Genomic DNA, 22,021 nt, shown 5'->3' on the forward strand with positions numbered 1-22,021 from the left:
ATATTTTTAATTTAATAATTGTGGTTCTAGAAATAATTCAATCGGAAGCAATAATACTAAAAAGATAAATTGAACATAACTTAAATTTAAAAAAGATTAGTTGACTTTTATTGTATCCAATAGTTTAGCCATAAACTTTTACTTTCTCTTCTCAAAATAATGTGCCACTATAGATTGTGTTATTATAGAGTGTCCTGTGGCCTTTCCCCTATTTGTTCGCTGTGCACCGCCCACGCCTTTTGTAGAGCTGCTAAAGTCTGGAGGACGCATGGATGGGAAGGGGATGAAGGAGGCAGAGAAAGTCTAAAAACTAAAATAGAAATGAAAGCGAAATAAAAGTGAAGATAAAACATTGAGCTCTCGAGTCGAACTAACTTCTGACAGCTGAACTGGCAGCTGAAGAGCCCGCCGCTCGCAACCCGCTCCGCGTTTCCCGCTCCGCCAGCGCACTTTGTTGATTTTGTTGCTAACGGTGGTGTGGCTTATGGTTTTTCCTTTATACTATAGTTGCCCGCTCTTTGTTTATTTGTCCTTTTCCTTTTGCACTTTCACTTTGAATTTTTACGTTTGCACTTGAATTTGGTGGGGTGGCCAGACTTTTGCACGTATTTCGCACGATTACGGCACGGTATTTGCCACAGAATTGGAATTGGCTAACACCGACGCTGCCATTGGCTCACGCACACCCATGCACAGGCACACACACGCTCACGCACACGCTGGCGGACAGACAGACAGAAGGCTCGACCACGAGAAGCGCGCGCGCTTGGCCCTGACGTGCCGCTCGGAGTGTTTGTCCAAAACTGAGGACTCTGGACGGGACGCCTAGACTCTAGACTGGAGAAAGGACTCCGTGGCAAGGACTCCCGCCAGGCCTCATCCCCTCGCCCCCCGTGCCCCCTCTTCGCCTGCCACGGGGCGGCGCCGCAGCAGTGCGTCGACGCCGGCAGCGCTGCTCAGCGAGGGGACGCAACTTCGCCGAAGGAAAGTAACGATAACGGTCGCACAATCGTCAAGAATTCGCGTGTGCGCGCTCCAGAGAGTTTTCTCTCCTACGAGAGAGTGAGAGAGCTTGGGAGAGAGCGAGGAACAGGACGAGGACGCAGGCCTTGTTGGCACAACGAATCTGCACTGCTTGCCCGCTCTCTTCAAACAGAGCCGCTCCCATCAAGTACACGCACTGTCAGCCGGCACAACAAGTCGAACTGATGAATTAACAAGATTGTAGCCAAAAATCGAATATGTTTTATTTGGACATAATACAATTTAAATATTCTTGTAATATAAATTCATATATTTCCATAGTATAAATATGTTTCGAGTTTTCTTGTCCGAATATTTTACACATCCCCAAACTGATTCTAGAAAAATGCTTTTAGTCCATACAAAAACCACGCAGGCAGCTTTTATGGGCAACATTTCAACGGGATTCTTATACAGAGAAGAGAGTGATGAAAGGGGGGATAAGCAGAGTAGACAGTGGTGAAAGAGTAGGTTGGTGCCACCAGATCGACAAATACTTAACATATATCCGTGGAAGAGGAAGAGCACTGGCGCCTTGATTCTATACATATATTGATATTTTTAAGATTTATAAAAGTGATAAAAATAATGGAGAAAGACGAGCAGGGATACAAGAAGACATAGGAGAAGAGCAAGGAGAAAAAGTTAGGCCTATATTTATATTTAATAGGTCAAATTAAATGTTATCTCCAAAAACTTAAATAAAATAGACTAAAAAATTAAAGTTATACAATTTTATTAATCCTCGTGGATTTCAAAAAATGTGTAACTATATAATTTTCTGTAAGCACCTTATATTTTACAAGATATGATATAAATACGGCCTTCATTTACTATTGTGGTAATTGGTGTGCATTACTTTTAATGTAATTTTCATTCGGTATATTTAATAAAAATTGTTCGACAACAATCGATCATTTTACTATATTATTATCTCTATCACAAATGCAAGCCGATAAACAATGTCCATTTTTACAAGATATAATAAATTACGGTCATCATTTACTATTATGGTAATAGTAATACTTTTATATTATTTTTAAAATAATTTTCATTCGGTATATTATGTGGGATGTGGTAGTGGAGCGACAAGAACCACTAGTAATGGTCCCACCTTCTGAGCTTACATCTTTCCCTTTCTGTACTCGATATTTTTAAGTATCACCCGAAATTACTCGATACTCAAATACTCACGTATTTTGTAAAATCTAAAGTTAAGCGAGTCGAATGTGAATACGGCATATCATCATATTATTCAAAGTCAGCGTTACCTTTTCTATAAAAGAAGACCCGGCATATTATAATAGTATATTTATAAACTATTCGATAAATATATAGTAATCGATACCACAAGTGCAAGCCAATAAACAAACAAAGGCCGTGAAAAAAGTGCTCTTGGTCATACTTGATTTTGTTGGACAGGGCTATAATAGAAAAAATGAAGGTAAGAGCAAACAAACCTTTATCCGACGACCATTCCTAACCGCTGGCATCTCACAAACTTAAAAGCTAGAAGAGTCTGACTTCGAGTGCAGATTCTGTGCCTTCTGTGCAGCGCCAGTTTGTTATACCCTTTCAGTCAGATGTTTGCACAAAGTATATATATTCTTGATCAGCATCACTAGATGAGTCGATCGGAAACGCTTTCTTCTGCCTGTTACTTACTTTTTGACGAATCTAGCAAAACCTTTTATTCTACGTAACGGGTAGAAACAATAATAACGTTTTGGGAGAAACTTTCAAACTGACAAAATAAATGTATCATTTTCAGAAGTCCCTCAAAATCTTTCGAACAATTTTGAACATTTTCACTTTTGCACTTTTATTGCTTATTCTCCCAAACAAAAGTCTTGGCACGCAATTAGTACTTGCAACACCATTCGATTAAGGCATGACTCGTAACAATCGGAAGATCACAGGAGACTTTCATTTCTTCGTGTATATATGGTAGTCGCATTCGGACACTCTCCTGATGGGTTTCGTCACTACGTTGACTGCCGTCCACAACGATTTTGTTACTTGTTACGTTAGAAAGTCAACCATGACTTTGGTGAATCTCCCACATGTCGAGCCTCAGCTAAAGTATCTGAGAAAGATATATTTTGTTATTATATTGAGTTATATTAAGTTTCCAACGACTATTCATCTTACCAGCATATAATTACCCGACTTAAATTTAATAATATATGTATATTTATTTAAGAAATATGTGTCCTGACTTCCTTACACTTTTTTAGCTTAATTTTAATTCGTTCTTGTTTTAAGTACAAATATAACTAGACCTAAGAACTATTCGTACTTGATTGTAGACCGAAACTTTCAAAAAACCAAATGAAATTGAGTATTTTCTCTCTTTAAAATTCGTACTTAAAAAAAGGTCTTAGTTCTCGAGATAGACGGTTTCCATGCTTGTCGAAGATTCAAGCAAATGCCTTAGAGCCAAATGAATGACAGTTAGTTAGAAAGATTTCCTAAAATTAAGCCAGCAATCTACTTATAAAAAGAGTTGGCAATTAAGAAATTTAAAAAACTGAATTTTTTATAAACTTTCTTTGGGTTGACTTTATCAAGTAAACGTTAAATATGCTTTGTCTTTTTATACCTAACTAAAAAATGTTATGCTTTTCGAAAATTCGCGACGTATTTGATACTGGAATAAATAAGTACATTTGCTTAATTTTTTTAAAATGGGCATGGTCCTTTTAAAAATGCTGTACCATTTTTATAAAAGCGCCTTTTGTAATAAAAATTTAAAAAAAATGTATTTGTGTAGTAGATTGTATAATACATTTTTGTCACAAACTTGATGTCATAACTTTTTTTGATGTAGGTGCAATCCTCACTAAATCTTTACATCGTTAGGAGTTGTTTTTGTTTGGTTGGTTATAACCCGAATGAAAGAAAAATAATCCGTGCCCATCAGTAGATTTAAGATATTACAATGAGTTGGTAAACACTGAAGATAATTTATAACATGGAGACTAGGGAGTATACGAAGGATTAAGTGTTGAGAATAAGTTGTACAAATATAAACCAACCTTTGAAGTGGCACAACTATTATTTTAACCGCAGCTAAATGTTTACGAAAAATTAAAAAATAATTTGGGGGTCGAAAGATTATGAGTTAAACAACATAAAAGAACAATTTAATGAACCAAATTTATTACTTGGTTTTGGTAATCTAAAAGGGAGCATCCTAGAACCGCTTCTTTTATGACTTTTCATAAATATTCTGCCTCAATAATTTCTTTCCTGTTGATATACAGCTTTTTTTGAAATGGTGATTTTCTTTTGTGGCATTTCCATATTGCTCTCCCTTTGGGAGTTATTGGAGTTCCCGGGGAAAAGGCTTCCCAGCCGGGTAAGGTCTTCACGCCACTTTTTAAGACTCACTTTGGGTAACACGATCCTTTTCGCGTTCTATATCGTAGTATAAATTCAAGACGGCAGATCCTTGCTAACTTCTATTGAAATAAATACAAATTAAACGCTGCGTTTTCAAGCTTTTTAAACTAGGATATACTTATCCACCATTTAGTTTTTTTGTCCACGTCTGGTTTCAAAAATATCAAATTTCGAAAATCAAAAAGTTTAATTTTTCAAAATTTGTTTCATGGAATCTTTTGTCTATCGTTTGTTCACTCAAAAAAACTTAAAAATTTAAAAATATGCCAATTTTAATTTGTTTTTTTAATTTATTTCAAGGAAAAGCTGGAAAAGTGAAAAAACGTGGACAAACAATAGACAAACGAAACCCTTTTTTAAATTTCAAAAATTTCATTTCACCGAACCCAGCTTCATTAAGCTGTTCCAAACGCCTCAAACACACTGGCTCTGCTTTGTCTACTTGGAACGGCTTTGGGCTGAGTAAGTAAAGCTTGACTCAGTAATATAATCTCTGAAATGGGAAAAACAACATCTTGTGCTTATGTATATAAATACATAACTCATATATATGGCTGATAATACGTTTATAATGAGAAGTACCCAGCAAGCCATAACAGAGTGGCGGGTGTTTATAGTTAATCCCCAGCAAGACCCTTAGAGAATATATACTAGACTATGACCTCTGTAAGCTTTTCTTTCCTCTAATCTTTTATAAATTTATTAGTTGCTTTGGAACCCCTAAACGATGAGCCGGAAACGAGTGAGGCAGGCCTTGAATCACGAAGCGAAGCCCGCAAGAGAGCGTGCGAATACCACTGCTGTATATAGCCCCAGAATTGAAAATGTTCTATGATTGTCCAATCGTAACGAGTAATACAATTAAAAACAAGAAAGAACGCTATAATCGAGTGCCTCGACTATCAGATACCCGTTACTCAGCTTAAGGGAGCAGAAGGAGAATGGAGATATATAAGCAGCAAAGCGATATTTTAGGGCGCCTCCTACCGGCAGTAGTAGGCAGATTTAAGCGTTTAATTCGTTTGTGGGCGTTCGAGTGGGCGTGGCACATTTTTTTAGGTCAGTCGATAGGTATTGATGGTACAAACACATTTCAGTTAAAATTTTGTTTCTATCATAAAAACTGTAGCCGCTACAGATTTTCGCGTATTGTGGCCGTCGCACCCCGCCGAAACTAGCCAAGTCTCACTGTTCTAGCTCTTGTAGTTTCTGAGATCTTGCGTTCATACGGACAGACAGACGGACGGACGGACAGACATGGCTAGATCGACTCGGTTAGTGATCCTGATCAAGAATATAAATAATTTATGGGGTCGGAAACGCATCCTTCTACCTGTTACATACTTTCCGACGAATCTAGTATACCCTTTTACTCTTTGAGTGACGGGTGTAAATGTCAGTTTGTTCGGTGGAAAAAGTGTAAAAGTAAAAATTTAGAAAATTACATCTGCTGCTTTCAGTGGGGATAAATGTCCCGGGCATACAGATTAAAAAGTGTATTTATTTACTCCAACTAACATGCATTATTCGTCACAGAAGTCGATATCAAATCTTTTGTAAATTTATGGTGCGCGATCGCCACGACCCCTTACCTCGCTAAGAGTTGTTTTTTTATTTTATTTTAAGTTATTATTATTTTTTAGTTAAATATATTTTGAATTCTTTTAAGCGACAAGACAAGCAGAAGCTGAGTTCTATACCAGAAAGGCAATTCGACATGTTTTGGGGATTGCAAATAATGTAGGCCTAAATGTATTAAATCAGAAGGGGATTAATATAAAGGGAATGGAAGTAATCTAGAAGAATAAATATATGTATTTTATATTTTACAACTTACTTTTTATTTCTTTCTCTAAAACCGAAATTTTTTGTTTTTAAGATTACAAATTGTTTTTTACAAGCCTTCCTCTTTCGTGTACAACAATATGGAAAGCTTTCTTACACTGTTTGCTTCGAACCAAATTGTCATAATGGCAATGCATTTGCAGAAGTGCACGATTAAAACCCTCAGTAGTTTATATGACATTGCAATCTTATCTTCATTTTCTTTGTCAATTTCTTTCTAGTTCTATTTTGTGTAAGATCTTTATCTGATCGATGTGTTTAGAATATTGTTTTTTTATGGTTGGCTTTCTTATCGGAACTGTCGAACTCAATCGAATAGGACAGCTTATTTACTCAACAATAAGTAGCCGTTTAGCTTGGTTTAGTTCGTAGCATTCCATATTGTTGTGCATGAAAGAGGAAGGCTTGTCATCTTAAAAACAAAAAATTTGGGTTTTAGAGAAAGAAATAAAAAAAAAGTTGTAAAATATAAAATATATATATTTATTCTTCTAGATCACTTCCATTCCTTCCTTTAGCTCAATCCTATGCTGATTAAATACATTTAGGCCAACATTGTTTGCAATCCCCAAAACATGTCGAATTGTGCCTTTCCGGTATAGAACTCAGCGTCTTCTTTGATCGAGCCGACCCATCGATATCCTCTGTTGACATGAGCTTAGATACCAAAACTGTAGAACTACCAGAGCAGAGTGAAGACGGTTGTACATTTAGCCTCAACCCGATCAAGGTAAGGTTAAACCATACAAAAATTTCAATTTTGTTTGTGAATTTTTTTTTAAGTATTTATTCATTAAATGGTTCATTAAAGTATGACATTCAAAGAATGTTATCCAATTTTAATAAAGAAATATTCAAAACTATGACAATGGTAGCAATTGTCCGGATTTATCACGACAAAAAGTTGACCTTTTTTTAAATTCAAATTTTTGAAATTTATTTTATACTTTAAAGTGAAAAAAAAACATTTTTTGGAAAAAGAACCGTCTAATTTGTCAGTGTAAAATTAAAATTGTTAACAAAAAAGTCTCTACAGCGTTATTTTCAAAATATGAACAGAAATAGTGTTTAAATTTCAAAAGGATCGAGCTTGATAAAAATAAACAAAAAAATATTAAAAAAAATGTAATACCTTACCCGCCCTTAAATTACTCATACTCATTACTCATAGTGCAATCTAATCTCCCTTTATTGTAAACTTTCCACTACAAGCATTTATTGATTGATTATATTTGTTGACAAGCCTTCTAATCTGCATATTTTTTTTTCAATTTTTAGGCTGTCCTGCTCTTGGTATTCCTGATTATCCCGATATTACCAACATTATGCAATCCAGATGCACTAATAAATGTATGCAACTGCAGTATTTTGTATGGAGAAGGGATGATCGCAGATTGCAGCACCAATTCCGGCTTTGACATCAAGTGCTTGGCTCGGCTGCCCTGTCTCGAAGACTTGAATCTGTCCGGGAATAGGCTTGCGGAAGTGCCCAAAGAACTCAATTCGACGGGATTCGATTGCATTCGCCGCCTGGACCTCTCGCACAACAGTATTTCCCATCTGCCCAGCTGGAAGTTCGACTCAATGCCCCTCCTGCAGAGTCTGAATTTGAGCCACAACCAGATCTCCACACTTCCCGAGGACGCGTGCCGCATACGATCCGTCGATCTAAGCTACAACAACCTGACCGATATGTCCAACCTGCTCGGCATTTTCAAAACCAAGGCGAGGATCGTGGGCAACCCGATTCGGTGTGCCTGCAATTCGACCATCGCCAGGAGATTCTACGCCAAGGTTCGACAAACATTGTCACAGTCTCGACTTCTTGTGTTATTATTTTATATAATTACAGCCAACTTTCTCCAACCTGGAGTCCATCGACTGCACCGGGCCAGGCTCTGACCTGGCCAAGCCTCTGGCCATGCAGTGCAACCAGGATTACAACGAAGGACAGTCCTCATCGAACTGGGAACACCAAATTTATCTCTTCATGTTTCTACTCATTTTTATTACGGGCATCGCTATGGTTTGCAAGTATAAGTCTACAATAAGAGGGTGATCCAGTATTTCAAGATACAGTTTTATTAGTATTTATTTGGAAGTATTTCCCAAAATTTGAGCTCTGTTGATTTTAAAATTTCTTATTTTACACAAAATCTTTAATAAATGGAGCTTTCAAAAAACATTTTCATGCAAGCTATCAACTCAGGAGGAACTGACCTAAGCCTTGGGACCATTTTAACCATAATATAATTTTTTTGAATAAAATTTAACAGGATAAGTTAATCAATTTAAACACTGTTTTGCAGAGACAAATAGCGCGTTGGCGATTTTTTTAAAATGTTTTGAGACCTTCTATTTCTATGTTCCTAGTATTATAGTTATATTATGGTATATAAAATTATAAAGATATTTCTAAATTGTCGGCAATTCCTAAGGCAAATGAACGTATTATCACTTCTCATTTGCAACATTTATGTTCCTCGCTTATATCACCGTGTCAGCATGGTTTTGTTAGGCGAAGATCGACCACCACCAACCTTCCTGAATTGACATCTATTGTAATAAATGGATTTAAGAGAAAAATGCAGACTGACATTGTATATACAGATTTTAGTAGGGCTTTTGACTCCGTCAGCTTGGGTTTGCTGCTAATCTATTACCTTGGATTTCATGTTACTTGAGTGGTAGGACTCAGAGTGTTATATTCAAGAATGCTGTTTCAAAAATGATCTACGTGACATCTGCAGTGCCTTAGGGTAGCCACCTGGGCCCTTTGCTGTTTACTTTGTTTATTAACGATCTTCCCTCAATCATAACACATTCTCATGTACTCATGATGTTAAGCTTTATTTATCATATAATGATATAGCGTCGGCATTTAAGTTACAGTCACATATTGATTGTTTTAATGAATGGTGTGAATACAACCTTTCCAATTTGAACTGCCTTAAATGCAACGGTATGACTTTTTATAGGGGTACTCCTACGTTTATCAGTTACTTTCTTAAAAATACGCCACTTGACCGTATATATTCAGTTAACGATTAGGTGTTCTTCTGGACCCTAAACTTAAATTTGACTGCCACATTATGTCCATATAATTGTTAACAAGGCCATGAGTGTTCTTGGGTTTATAAAGCGTTGGTCAAAGAATTTGATGACCCTTATACGACCAAATTATTATTTACCTCCCTTGTCCCTCCTATTTTGGAATATTGTTCGTCGGTTTGGAGTCCACAATATCAAGTCGGTACAAACAAAATGTATCTTATTTGACCTGCGTAGCTTGAACTGGGATCAAAACGTAAGGCTACCTTCCTACGGTGTCGTTGGGCGAATTGTTTGTACTGTTCGAAGTGCATCAATATATATCCATATAGATATATTATTTCTTCCCAGTATTGCCTCTTTAAAAAAATAGAAAATTGCTTACATTTTTGAATAAATGCGCCATTCGTTCTTCTTCTTTCACTGCTTCGAATTAGAACTCTCCCGATCTGGTAGCGCTCTTCCGCCAAGCTGACATGGCTTGCGTCCAGGCTAAAACGCACACTTTAACAACTGGAAACTCTTGCCGAAAGGTGGCGCTCGGATTTTCCTGCCTGGAGCACAGACACAAACCACCCAATTCAAAAGTTCACCAAGACGCTTGTTTATTTAAGAAAAAGGCCCAGTTTCCATCCAGAAAAGTGGAGCAGCCCCTGAAACGAGTGCTCACGGCCTCCGAAACTGGGTCAAGTAACACCTTGGCTGGGCTTGCCCTTGACAGCATGTCCTTGGTGGTGATAGAAGCGGAAAGTGGGGCAGGATTCTTACTTATTCGAATTTGCATTACAATGGTGTCATGCTTTTATAAAGGGGAGAAAATAACTATATTTCGGCTTAAAACAGTAGGTAAAATGTGTATTCTTTGACCTAAAATGCAATTTTAAAACTATAAATCAATAGATTACTCTACCAGGGTTAAAATAATACTTTAAAACTTGCCAGCAAAAAAGGAAAGTTAGTTTTTAATGCTGATTGCATTTAAAGAAACCAGGGGCAGTGTTGAAACTAAAGTATAGAATCAAGACTATATAATATAAATTTTCTAATTTTTAGTTTCAGTTCAGGACTCTGATAGTACTATTTTTTTACACCAATTCATATCAATTTAGTACTCCGCGTTTTATATGTGATTTGACCATATCTGAAGTTAAATCTCTTGGATAAAATGGATAGGTCACATATATATACACCAAATTTTTTATTGACCCATGATAGGTTTTTAACAAAACCAACTCCACAAAAAATGCATTGTTTTCATTGTAGTCATTAGCTGGAATTATAAGTTATTCCAAAATATTATTTTTTGTAATCTGCCAAACTTAGAAAGGGGGCTTAATCAGTAAAATAGAGTTTTCTAAGCTATCAAAATTAAAAGAAATATTTACCAAGAAAATACTGCCAAGCTTTAAAAGAGTCTTTATCAGCAAAATAGAGTTTTGTAAACTACCCACTCTTCCTGAAGGATGTTTCGAGTAACTATGCCGTACTTCATTGGCCCGTCCTTGCACAAGGATGTTCCACAGCCACCGACTGGAGCTGGCCACATCCCTGACACAGATTCCGCACCCAAAAGGGCGAAAGTGGGTCAGCGAGTGACGTGGCTGGCAGAGTGGGCAACTTGACGGCGTCTTTGGCCTGGTTTTGCAGCCAGGGGTGGTTCTGATTGCGGGGCCACTCTATGGAACTCCGCCTGCAGGCGGCAAAGTCAACAGTTGGGCTCTGACAGCTGCTTGCAGCCTCCCTTCCCTGGCTTTCGCCGTCGAACACCCAACTCAACTGCCGCCCAACCCCAACCAATTTCATTCGAGGCATTTATTTGTCTATTGCTGCGTATCGGTGTTTGCCTAGTGCCCATATTTGTGTGTTGTCCAAACAAAGGTCTTGCATCTAGCAGCCAGACAATGAAAACTGTTGTCCCTGTTCCAGCAGCAGCAGAATTTATGACCCAATGTCAACAGCACGCACAGTTTCCCAGTTGGCGGCTGGAGGCGCAGCTCCTCCGATCCCCGACTCTGCTCCTCCTGCTCCTCCTCCTGCTCCCCCACTCCTGGCTCTCCGATTGAATCGTCCAGCGGTGAAATCGGCCGCCAAGGAAAGTTGCTGTCAGGTGGCCGCTTGACCCCGGCCGACGAGCCCAGCCTCAAAACTCGGGTGCACCTAGAAAAATAAAGGCAACCATCGCACAGCTAGCAACTATTTCACAGGATAGTTAAGCTAAGTATTTCCCTTTTATTTTTTATTTTCAAGTATTTTTGAACTCATAAGAAAGGGAAGGATAGTTTATTCTACCTAGATAGTTGCTAGTTTCCTTTTCCATTATGTTATCCCTGAAATCTTCCTAGAAACATGCATTAATTTATTAATAACTAATCAATACTCCCCTTTTTAAGGTGCTAACTGAGAAGTTGAGATAGTCTTTGGAAGTATCTAGATTACCTTAATACGTAGGTAGTGAAATGCTGCGAAATATATTTTCTGTGGCACCCACCACCCAGATCCAATCGATATCTTCTTAATTAACGACCAGGCTGGGTGATATTTTTCGCCGTGTGAAACCGGTTGTCGAAATCAAAGCTCCTCGGATCGTGGCGATGCCTTTTGTCATTCACATGTCCGGACTGCACATGACATAAATTTGTATCTGCAGCTGATGGCGAGTCGTGTAATAGCTGCATGTATCTTGTATCTGCGCTCATCTTTGTCTACAATTTATGCTTCCTGCCGCTGCAGTCCAGTGCCACAGCCATCCCAAGCCCCAGCTCTGGCCACTTTCATGTCCGTGCTGACATGTTCACATCAATCACTCGACCCTGTTGTTCGCCGGCGACTTGATTTTCCATTCCGCAGCGGCGAATCTCCCCTCGCGACCTGCTGGATGTCAAAAAAGTGGTAGATACTCTGGCCAGCGCGCAGGTAAACATTCTAATGATCCCCGCACGCAACTTCAAATGTCAAGGCCCTGCGATCTAGAGTGGGAGTTCGAGTCGGAGTTGAAGTTGAAGTCAAGGTACATATGCTAACTCCGAGTCAAGGGCGATTTTCCGCCATCTGCGATTTGTGTTTGTTTTGTGTTCCATGTTTGGCGACTGACATCTTTTGATGGACAACTGACGCGGCGACGGTGGCATGTCCACCATCCACATCCACATCCAAGTCCAGGCGCTTGTCCACGTCCAAGTTCGCAGTCATGACAGCAAATTTGCCTCACTTGACGTGTTCCTTCCGACTTTGGGGCTGAGCACAAGCGGTTCTAATTAGCCAGGGCCCGCAGAGGGGGTTGATTACGTAATGCTGTAATAAGCTCTGAAAATTCGGATTGGGATAGGTATTAGCTATTAGTTTGTGCAGTAAGATACACTTCAAGGATACGACAAATGGGAGGTAACAGATTTGTTGTTTTTACCCCAAAAGGGAACCTTCAAAAAAAACTAAAGCTGCACACCATTGTATTTATGATCACAAATTATTCACTCTGAGGAACTGCTTTCAGTACTCCTAGCGAAAAATGGGTCTAGTTTTCTACATTATGATAGAATAATGGACACCCCATTAAAATCAGCTATGGACACTTAATCCGCACCGATTCAGTGTCGTTAATCTGCATACGGCCTGCACTTTCTCCGCGTCATCGCCATCTCCAGTGGCAACTGCCCTCATCTGCCCAATCCGTCCTCCGACCGGGGTAACTTCGACTTGATTTCTTGGCGAGCCACAAAGGCCGTCCATTGTGGGACCTATGCCTTCGGCGATACCTAGGCATCGGCGTAATTGAATGGAACGGCTTGGAATGACATACATATTTTCGAAATCCGGTTTCGAAGGCGATCCAATCAAATCCCCGCTCACACGCGTCGGAGTGCGCATATCTACGGGTATGAGCGTGTGATAAAGGAGGGAGTGAGAACACACTCGAATTCGGGATTGAGATTTGTAAATCGGAGGAAGTTTAATGAAGTACAGGTGTTCCCCAAGTACTGATATGGTTTTATAATCTCACTTTATGGATTTATGCATTTATGATTATGACCATATATGATTGGGTGCTGTACTTTCCTCCGAGTGTAGGCAAGCGGCGCCCTACCAAGTGCGGCGGCTATAATAACACTGACAAAAAAGGGTAAAGGCAATAATTACAGCTTTACAGAGAGACCGAAAATCCGGTTTGATTTTCATAAAATTCGAATGAGGTCTTGAAATTGGTCAGCGGTCGGTGGGTGGGGAGCTAGCTGAGGAGGAGTGGGGGATTGTATCTCAAGTGCAACAGCTGCCGAGAACTTTGGCAGGCTGCGCCTCCAGTTGGAGCGAGTCCAATCAGAACGGCCAGCGCATCGGGGCCGCTGTTAGCTAACAGTCGATTCCCGTTCTAATTGCGCTCTCTTACAGCCCGCAGCGCTAGCCCTCTCTGCCGCTTACATTACAGCACTCTTATGCACTCTCGCTGGCGCTAGAGCGGGACGGCAGCCACTTCTATCGCGCTCTCAGCTGGCTGACCTATTTTCCAGTTTGGGTAATGTGTCAACGCGCCTGTATGGGTGTATCTGTGTAGCCGAGTGTCGGGGCATCTGTGCCTGTATCCGTGTGTGCATGTTTCTGTTTTCTGTATCTAACTATCGCCCTCTCGCTCCGTCTAACGCCTATGCTTTGTTTTGGTTTTGCCTCTTGCCTTTTGCGTTTTCCTTCGCTCGCTGCCCTCGCCTCTGGTGTTGTAACTCATGGATTGCATTCACATTCACATTTACATTCACTTTGTTGTTTTCTTTTCGTAACTGCGTATTTGTTGTAGCTCTGGCAACGCTCTGTTGATTCGAGTTGTTGTTGCTGCTGCTGCGGAATTTCCACTGGAGAAATGATTAATTGAATTTGCCAGATAGTTCATCTTTGCACTTGGCCGCCACTCCTCGGCCTCTTCTTCTAATTCCGGCAGCAGGGGCGAAGGGGGAGGAAATCGGCCATCATCACTTACCCATATCAAATGTCAAAATACCAGTTGAACTTCTACAGCTTGGATTTCCATGGATTGAGATATCCGTGAAGCTCGTTTTATTGGCAAAATAAAGTCTATCTACAAGTTATTCGCCAGTCTAGAAATAAGAGATGCCAGATTGTAAAATTGTAAAAGTATTTAATGGCTAAACTTCACCGCTCATAGCAGCCCCTTTAAAGGCATTGTAAACTAAGGTAAACTTTTAAACAAAATGATTTGTTTTCATCAATTCTCAAGCTGCAGTGCTGAACTCTCAAACCCTTTGTAATTGTGATTATAAAGATAAGCTATGCCCATGCAAATCAACATGAATAAATAAACAATAATAAAGTCGATCGACAATTTCCTCTCTGTAGTCTCGCGTAGATAAGACCTACATAAGTTTTCCCTTCGACCGTAATCAGTTGAGTTTTCGGCCAGATAAGACCCGAAAGCATTATTTCCGCACTATCTGACAAGGTCTTCCGTCCGTCCTCCATTTTTGACTCTTGTGTTTGGTTGACTTGGCACTCGGCCCCTGGAGTGGGAAGTACGCAGTGCATTTTCTGTGATTCCGACTCCGTTCGCAAATGACGTAGTCAATAAAATGCTGGCGGCGTGAAAATCCCCAGAAAATCCACCCCGAAAGGGAGCGGAAGGCGCTGAAACTCCGGAGCCACAAGCCGAACCAGAACCAGAACAATATAACTACGCAAATCTTGGCCCCGTGGCGTTCGGATGGATGAGATGGCTATTGGAGTTGAGGATTGGAACGCCCTTCCCGGCCATCCCCCCGCCATAAACGCCCCCTGCCCTGCGGCACTTGCTGACGTTGCCGGAGAATGCCTACAGAGGTCATTCCAAAGGCAACAACAATTCGGAGAGGCCCGAAATACCAGAAAGCGTCCAAATATATCCACATCCATCCGCGGCAGCGGCAGCGGCAGCGGCAGCAGCAGCATACTCGTATCCGCATCTACAGCGCCAGCATGGAATTGATGTAAACAAAGTCGAATGAATTTCAGAGCGCATAACAGCTGTGAGTCGCCAAAGAGAGGGAGCGAGAGTGGGGGAGCAGCGCACGCACACACTCGCAGCGCTTACGTGGAAAGCACACACTCGGGCAGCATAGCGCTCTCTTTAACTGTTAAATTCTGTGACGTTATCGTTGCAGACCTGAAACCGGCCGGCTCTTTTCCACTGCGCTACAGTAACATTGGCGCGGCCTATCCGACTTTGCAGGGGGGAGTGTTAAGGGGTATCATTAAGTTGTTTGATTTACGTTGACTCAGGATTGCCTATGGGAAGTTTACAAGTATAGATAACAGAGGTAACGGTTGCTTTTGGCTAGCTTTAATCAAAAATAAACTACAATTTGATCATCTTTTGATACTTAATTAGGTTCTGTATTAAGAAATGCATTTTATATATTACAAATGTATGCTTTTGGGATAAGCCCCCTGAAGTAGGCAATATTTCAAGGCCAATTGGTTTTCCTATTCGAAGGCTTTCGCATACATCAAAGCTTTATATGTTTATATTAGCCTAGAATAATAAGTTCCATTAAAACATCGATGTTTAAACAAGTTGCTTACTAGTGAATAAATGTTGTATATTTTATGTGAATGGGATAGCTCCCTGAAGTAGGCAATATTTTGCGTCCGTTTGGTTTTCTAATTGCACCAAACTTTTTAAAAAGTTTTTCTTGGCTAGCTTTAAATTAATATCAATAGCATTTAGGTTATTTCGGTACTTAAATAAGTTCAAGCTAAATTTATAGAAGATAACCCCCCTGAATTAGGCAATGTTAATAAAAATGACGTAAGTTGCCTTATGTCTCTAATAAGGGCCAATAAACTTTCCAATAGGAACCCGACTTAAAAAACATGGAATTGAGTATCTTAAACATGGAATTTGTAGAACCTTTATCTGAGGTTTTAGTATGGTAATGAAGGGGGTTCCAGGGCAGGGTAGGCCCACTGTTTTCCGCTCTCTCTCGCTTGTTTTGGGGCTCAACAGCTGTTTTCGCAACATTGTTGCTGCGCCGCCTCCTCAGCTGTTATCGCTCTGTTGTTGTTGATAAACCAGAGCGAGTCACAAGCACGCACGCACACACTCGCAGGGGAATTATGATGCGGGTATGCGTTGACAAGTGCTCTGCGGATTGGTTTTTTTGTTAACTGCGTAGTATTTTTGCTGCTCGTTTTTCCTATGCTGGGCCGTGTTTCCACGGCCTGCTGATGGCGTCATTGCCATGCTGGCGGGCTACTGCGCACATAGCATAATTATGTGGGGCTTTTCCGCCGATTTGCCAGTGGTGCCCCTCTGTTAGCCGTGGAAATTGCAGTTTTCCCCGTAACATTTCTATGCTGAGGGGCGGCCTCACCTCACGCACACATGTGTTTATTTGCCTTTCCAAGCGCAGGTAGATGCCATAGAAACAGCGAATGTTCATGTATGTGTACACATAAGTAAGAGAGCGAGAGAGGGAGAGGCAGAGGCAGAGCGAGTCGGAGAGCGCCTGCCGTGGCTATGTGTGTATCTGTGTGTGGGTAACTGTAACTGGCCGTTTGCGTTTCGTTTCGTTTTCGTGCGCTCGCCTCAGTCTCTGATAGCCAACTCTCGGGAGCAGACCGATAAGCGCTTTTCGGGCCCTACCGCCAAACCAAAACAGCAGAAAACCAGATAAATAGCCAAGACAGCCAAGTGGAAAGCGAAGCAAACTCAGTAAAAGCCAAAACCCAAGGCGAACGGGCCCATTTTTTGGTGTTTCGTTCAGTTTCTTGGGCCACTTTTGAAAAACGGCCAGCGAAACGAAGCAAAAAGTGGGAAAACTTCACAGCCAAAACAAATCAGTGCAGCAGCCGCCAATTGCATCCCATATTGCTCTCCGGCGAGTTTGTATCCCTGTGTTCAGTGCCCGTGCGTGTGTGAGTGTGTTTTGGCCAGAAAACGGAGAGAAAAGTGAAACGACCGGCAGCGAAAGCGCGAAAAACAACAAGGAACAACAGACTTTCAACTTGCAGGAAGTTCCAACTGCAAGCTGACACTGCAAGCGGCCAAAATTGGATTATGCTTAGGCACAAACGCAACTGCCACGCCATTCAGACGCCCAGCGACGCCGAGCATGTGAAGTTAAAGCCGCACTTCCATCCGCCCCAGTGGCTCCTGCACCGCCTCACCTTCTCTCTGGAGCTGTACCACAAAAACATCATCAAGAAAGTGCCCAGTGCCGCCAAGTCCCTCGTCTTCAGGCTGACCAAGAACGTCTGCCAGACTTAAGTCACCCAAACACCACGCCCCCAGCCCATAACAAACTCAGCCACAACAACAAAAGACAAAGTGCGTTTAGGTAGTGAAAATAATTACATACAAGTGTGCAAACCATATACTCAGAAGTGCAATAAAAGCAAAAGTGTTACAGTGCGAGAAAATGTGGCCACCCATTAAGGCCAAGTTCAAGCGCTAAGTTCAAACAAACAGACGTAAGCCAGAAAAAGCAGACTAGAAAATCCAGCGGCTGTAGACGCTGGCAAACCAAATTTCAGGACCCCCAATTGGAAACACCGAACGTACAAAAATGTCCACCGGCCGCCGTTTGGCCAAGCGCTCCATCATCGGCACCAAGGTGTGCGCCAAGGGTCCGGACGGCCTCTGGTACTCCGGCACCATCTCGGACGTGAAAACGCCGCCCTCGTACATGGGACCGCTCTCCCCGCCGCCGCCGCCCACCTTCCTGGCGCCGGGCGAGGCCCAGCTGAACGCCGACACGCGCTACCTGGTCCGCTTCGACTTCAAGACCGCCGTCGAGTCCCCGGCCGCGTCCACCTCCTCGTCATCGTCATCGTCATCCTCGACCTCGTCCTCGTCCACATCCTCCACAGATCCGTCGGTCATCGTGGAGGCGCGTCGCGTCGCCAGCGTGCACATCAGTCCCGCCCAGGCGCTCCGCCGCAGCGCCATGATCAAGGAGTTCCGCGAGTCGGACCTCATCGGACCCGGCTTCCGCTCCATCATGGACACCGAGCTGCAGCCCGGCCAGCGGGTCTACTTCACCTACAACGGGCGCGAGCAGAGCGGCGACGTCGTCAAGCACGACGCCACCAAGGACGAGGTGATTGTCAAGATCACAACAGTTGGAAATGAGGTGAGTTGGCTGGGTGCGCTACGACTTGTGGCCAGGAAAGGGAAACTGAGCTCTGAACTGCGGGCTGTAGGGTTGTCGATTATTTTGGATAAATAAGCGGGAGTTTCGTTTACTGGATAAAAGTGTATAGTGTTGGTGTAATAACCTAATTGTAATGGTCTCCTTAAAAAGTGAGCTTGAGAATCCATATCTGTTTAGAAATTGTTCGGATTTTTTCAGCATATATGTATATTTTTTTACCAACAAAGGTTTTACACTTAATAAAGATTTCCTGCTTGAATAGGGATTTTATTTTAATAATAATATTTGATTTTATTTGATAAAGTATTAATAAATATTTTTAAACCTTCAAACTTGAGTTAAATTCATTTTTATATATAAACGTTTTATACCTTTAAATATTTAAAAATCATAATAATAATTAATAAAATTGTATTATAAATAAGGACAAAAAAGACCTAAAACTTTAGGCAAACTGGTTCGACTAAAAATCCAACTATTACTTAAAAACAAAACTTGGAACTCATGATATATGGTATCAACTTAGGCACAAACAGTCACTAATTTCTACATGTTTAGAAAAAGTTTAGAAAATGTTTCCTAGTCAACACAACTATTGTTTGATAAGGGGGCGACTGAAATCCGAATTCTGCGCAGCGTTAGATACTTTTTTGGGGTTGACCGCTGCACTGAGAAAGGCTGCTGGCTGTTCTGTCGACGCTTCGTCGCCGTCATCATCGCCAACATCATCATCATCGCCATTATTGTGGGGCGGCGGAAAGTGTGTCAAGGTTGGCCTGGCCACAGCCGCCCGCCCCCCGGCCACCCCCTTTTCGGGGGCGCAGCATACCCATGCACATATGTATCTATGCGCCTATGTACTCGGCTATTCAGAGCATATATTTACTCGCACCCCAGTGCTCAGTGCTCGGCGTACAGTACCGTCCGAGATACAGCGTGTATATGTGCAATCACGTTCTATGTGCAACTATGCAACGAATAAAAAGAGAAAAAGCACAAAAAATACTTGTCGAGGGTCGCATTCCGCTTTTTGGCACGTAATTGGGTTACGCTCTGGGTTGGCCTTCTTGCGTGTGTGCGCTCCGATACAGAACCCCTCGATTTAGGGGCCAGTTCGAGCCCCCGACGAGATTAGGTTGGCCAAAAGCCGAAGCTCTTCAGATTTAATTATCTGCAGTGGCGGGCGGAAACCCGGAAAATTCTTAAAGTCACTTGGTCCAGTGAAGCTATAGAATTCCCTATTAAATATCTTTCGAATACTTTATGGCTCGTTTTATTGCAGAGCAATGCCACTCGATCGTAAACGTGAATTTTCCCTCCGTGATCCCACACCGTGGTCTAGCTAATCCTCCAGCCACAGCCCCTTGGCCATTACGTCACTCGAATCGTTGAACTGCTCGCTAAACAAACACAAACAAGATTAATAATAATAAAGGCGGCGAAAATAATTCGGGAGTGAAACATCGTCGGATGGGGCATTTATAGAACCGCCCCGCAGCCGAATGCGAACCCAAAAAATCTCAATGACGACGGCGCTGTTCCGCGGATCGCGATGATTTTGATGCTGCTGGTGTCGTAATGAAAATTTGTTTAGAATTCGGTTTCGTGAAAGAATTCCGCTGCAGCAACCAGAACACCCACCCACAAGCAAAAGAAGAGTAAAATAAAAGCCCATAGGGGTTGGAGGAAAAACAATTGCAATAAAAGCGCTACAATTTCAGGGCTAAATGGAGATACATGGCTTGGGGTTTCTACGCTTTACAGCTAATTATATAGATTATTCTACGGACTGCGGCCGCGCCTTGACAACAACAACCGGCCGGGGGAACAAGATAGCGATACACAGAGAGGGAGAGCGCAACAAGATCGGATGAACTTTTCGAATTGCGTCATAAGTCAGACACATAGATGGCAGAGATACAAAGATAGTTAGATACATGAGCGGCACACATGCATCTGTGGGATAGCAGCCTGCACAGATACGAAAACTAATACCGAGGCGGTTTGCCGGCTGACTGCGCTGCGGCGGGAGAGAGATGCAAGAGCCGGCTTCGAGCTGTGCTCCGTCCCTTTCGCTTCCTCTCGCCATCCCGCTTCCTCCAGCGTGGCACTTTACCCGGCACCTTCGGCTTTCCCTTGCAGTTTCCACAGATTGTTGTTTTCTCCTCTGCTTTTAGTTTTTGCCGGCTCGGGGTTTTTCTTTCTGCTAATAATCGCTTGAAACATTTGTAATTGTGGCATACGAATGCCGAGATACTCGTCACGAGCGTAGGTACACGGAAAGTATCTGCCTCTCTTTACATTTTGTGTACATTTCTACTGAATTCAAATAGTTCCTTTCTTAAATAGAGAAGAGTTACCAAAATATTGTCACTAGAATTTGTATCTTTTACTCTGGATTACCAACTGCCACAGCTATTTTATTCAGTATTATGATTCTTGATTTTAATGATCTTGGATGTAAACCCATCAAATTGATCAGCTTTTCCTTCCGTGTAGCCGTTCGTTCCGAGATACAGATACGCGCTCCCCAATGTCAAGTCGGCTGCGCGTATCTTTTCCGTGTGGCGAGTCGATAAATTTGTCAGTCGGCTAGCAGGCAGCCAGATGTGTGGGCTTGTCCCCAGCCCGGTGCCAGCCCATTGTGCCCAGTATCCAGTATTCGGTATTCCGTATTCCGTATTCAGTGTGTCGCATGCGGTATCTAGTATCCAGCAGATACAGATACAGAACAGATACCCGGGGACTGTGACCCGATCGAGTTTGATGTGTTGCCCAAAAGGGGAAAACACTGAAAATGTATCTATCGCAGCTTGTTTGTTCGCTGGCTTAACGATCGCTTTGAGGAGGGCGCGAGGGGGGAATCGGTATTGGAATCTTTCGGCATAATCAGCTATGGAAATGTGACTCGTACAAAGAGTCGTGCGACTTACAAGCTCCAACTTCTATGACCTCATCATTAGCCACAAGTTCGACAAAAAACTAGAAAAGCGAAGAGCTCAAGTTCGCCGCCGCTGTTGTAAGTCAATCAACAATTGGTTTTTGTTTGCTTTTTTTTGGCTGGTTTCGTAATCGAAAAATTCAGCTGGCTGCTTGGGGGCGGGGAAATTTGTTACATCTATCAATAGTTGTCCTCGCTGGTCACGTGTGTGTGCGAGTGTGTGTGTTCGACTCCAACCCGAAAATTGTATTTTCGGTTCGACTTGAGCAATTGCCTTTGTTTGCCGCAAAACAAGTTTTTCCTCTCTTGTTTTGTTTGCCTCGGAAACGTGAGGCAATTAATTCTAAGGTTATTTCAAACGAGAAACTTGTTGCACGCATTTCCACCGCCATCTCCACCGTCATCTCCATTTTCATTTACATTTCCACGTCCATTTCCAGTCGCATTTCAATTACGATGACGTATAATGGCCGGGCCATGAATCAAGCGGCTGGAGTCCAGCAGGAGCAGCGCATATAATTTGCAAGCTCATTTAATGGAGGGCCGAAGAATTAAGCTCCGCTGCCGGCCAAAATGTCGGGTGTAATTTGTCAAGACTCCGGTAGCCTACTCTCAAGACGGGTAG

General features: G+C 42.0%; 4 protein-coding genes and 1 long non-coding RNA gene across 14 annotated transcripts in view; 3 read left to right on the forward strand and 2 right to left on the reverse strand.

The window, feature by feature from the left end:
* LOC108032122 (protein tipE) overlaps positions 1–789 on the reverse strand; it is a 36,881-nt gene extending 36,092 nt beyond the window's left edge. The window contains exon 1 of one of the 3 annotated variants that reach the window (XM_050888961.1): positions 717–789. The gene's annotated coding sequence lies outside the window, so the exon portion shown is untranslated. The other 2 variants (XM_050888959.1, XM_050888960.1) reach the window with 2 other exon arrangements.
* Positions 790–2,381: 1,592 nt separating this feature from the next.
* Positions 2,382–8,458, forward strand: LOC108031324 (tsukushi). 4 transcript variants are annotated; one of them, XM_050888914.1, is made up of 4 exons: positions 2,398–2,467; positions 6,769–7,003; positions 7,552–8,067; positions 8,126–8,458. In XM_050888914.1, exons 2-4 carry the CDS (start codon positions 6,926–6,928, stop codon positions 8,330–8,332), a joined length of 801 nt encoding a protein of 266 aa, XP_050744871.1. In that variant the 5' UTR covers positions 2,398–2,467; positions 6,769–6,925; the 3' UTR covers positions 8,333–8,458. The 4 variants fall into 4 exon arrangements, with proteins under 4 accessions (XP_050744872.1, XP_050744871.1, XP_050744874.1 ...); XM_050888915.1 differs by lacking the exon at positions 6,769–7,003 and having other exon boundaries at positions 2,382–2,467; XM_050888917.1 differs by lacking the exons at positions 2,398–2,467; positions 6,769–7,003 and adding an exon at positions 4,774–4,890.
* Positions 2,820–4,864, reverse strand: LOC122817773 (uncharacterized). Of its 3 annotated transcripts, none has more exons than XR_006367349.2 (3): positions 4,555–4,864; positions 4,417–4,487; positions 2,820–3,109 (listed from the first exon to the last, which is right to left on the reverse strand). It is a non-coding gene; the product is annotated as an uncharacterized LOC122817773 (long non-coding RNA). The 3 variants fall into 3 exon arrangements; XR_006367348.2 differs by having other exon boundaries at positions 4,547–4,863; XR_006367347.2 differs by having other exon boundaries at positions 4,417–4,863.
* Positions 8,459–16,904: 8,446 nt separating the features above from the next.
* Positions 16,905–17,570, forward strand: LOC108031060 (uncharacterized). The gene has a single exon (XM_017104266.2). The coding sequence runs from the start codon at positions 17,360–17,362 to the stop codon at positions 17,567–17,569; it is 210 nt and encodes a 69-aa protein (XP_016959755.1). The 5' UTR covers positions 16,905–17,359; the 3' UTR covers position 17,570.
* A 282-nt stretch (positions 17,571–17,852) lies between these two features.
* The window catches only part of LOC108031058 (zinc finger protein 704), a 114,766-nt gene continuing 110,597 nt past the window's right edge, over positions 17,853–22,021 (forward strand). For all 3 annotated transcript variants that reach the window (XM_017104259.3, XM_017104264.3, XM_044090789.2), the window contains exon 1: positions 17,853–18,434. In XM_017104259.3, coding sequence (XP_016959748.1) covers positions 17,868–18,434 — 567 coding nt within the window. In that variant the 5' untranslated portion in view covers positions 17,853–17,867. The remainder of the gene's footprint in view (positions 18,435–22,021) is intronic.

Source organism: Drosophila biarmipes, chromosome 3R (genome assembly GCF_025231255.1).
Source record: "Drosophila biarmipes strain raj3 chromosome 3R, RU_DBia_V1.1, whole genome shotgun sequence".
NCBI lineage: Eukaryota > Metazoa > Arthropoda > Insecta > Diptera > Drosophilidae > Drosophila > Drosophila biarmipes.

Coding starts and splice junctions, on each gene's coding strand:
- LOC108031324 (XM_050888914.1), top strand. CDS start 6,926: ATGAGCTTAGATACCAAAACTGTAGAACTACCAGAGCAGAGTGAAGAC. Junction 7,004..7,551: donor TTAGCCTCAACCCGATCAAG/GTAAGGTTAAAC, acceptor TTCAATTTTTAG/GCTGTCCTGCTCTTGGTATT. Junction 8,068..8,125: donor CCAGGAGATTCTACGCCAAG/GTTCGACAAACA, acceptor ATATAATTACAG/CCAACTTTCTCCAACCTGGA.
- LOC108031060 (XM_017104266.2), top strand. CDS start 17,360: ATGCTTAGGCACAAACGCAACTGCCACGCCATTCAGACGCCCAGCGAC.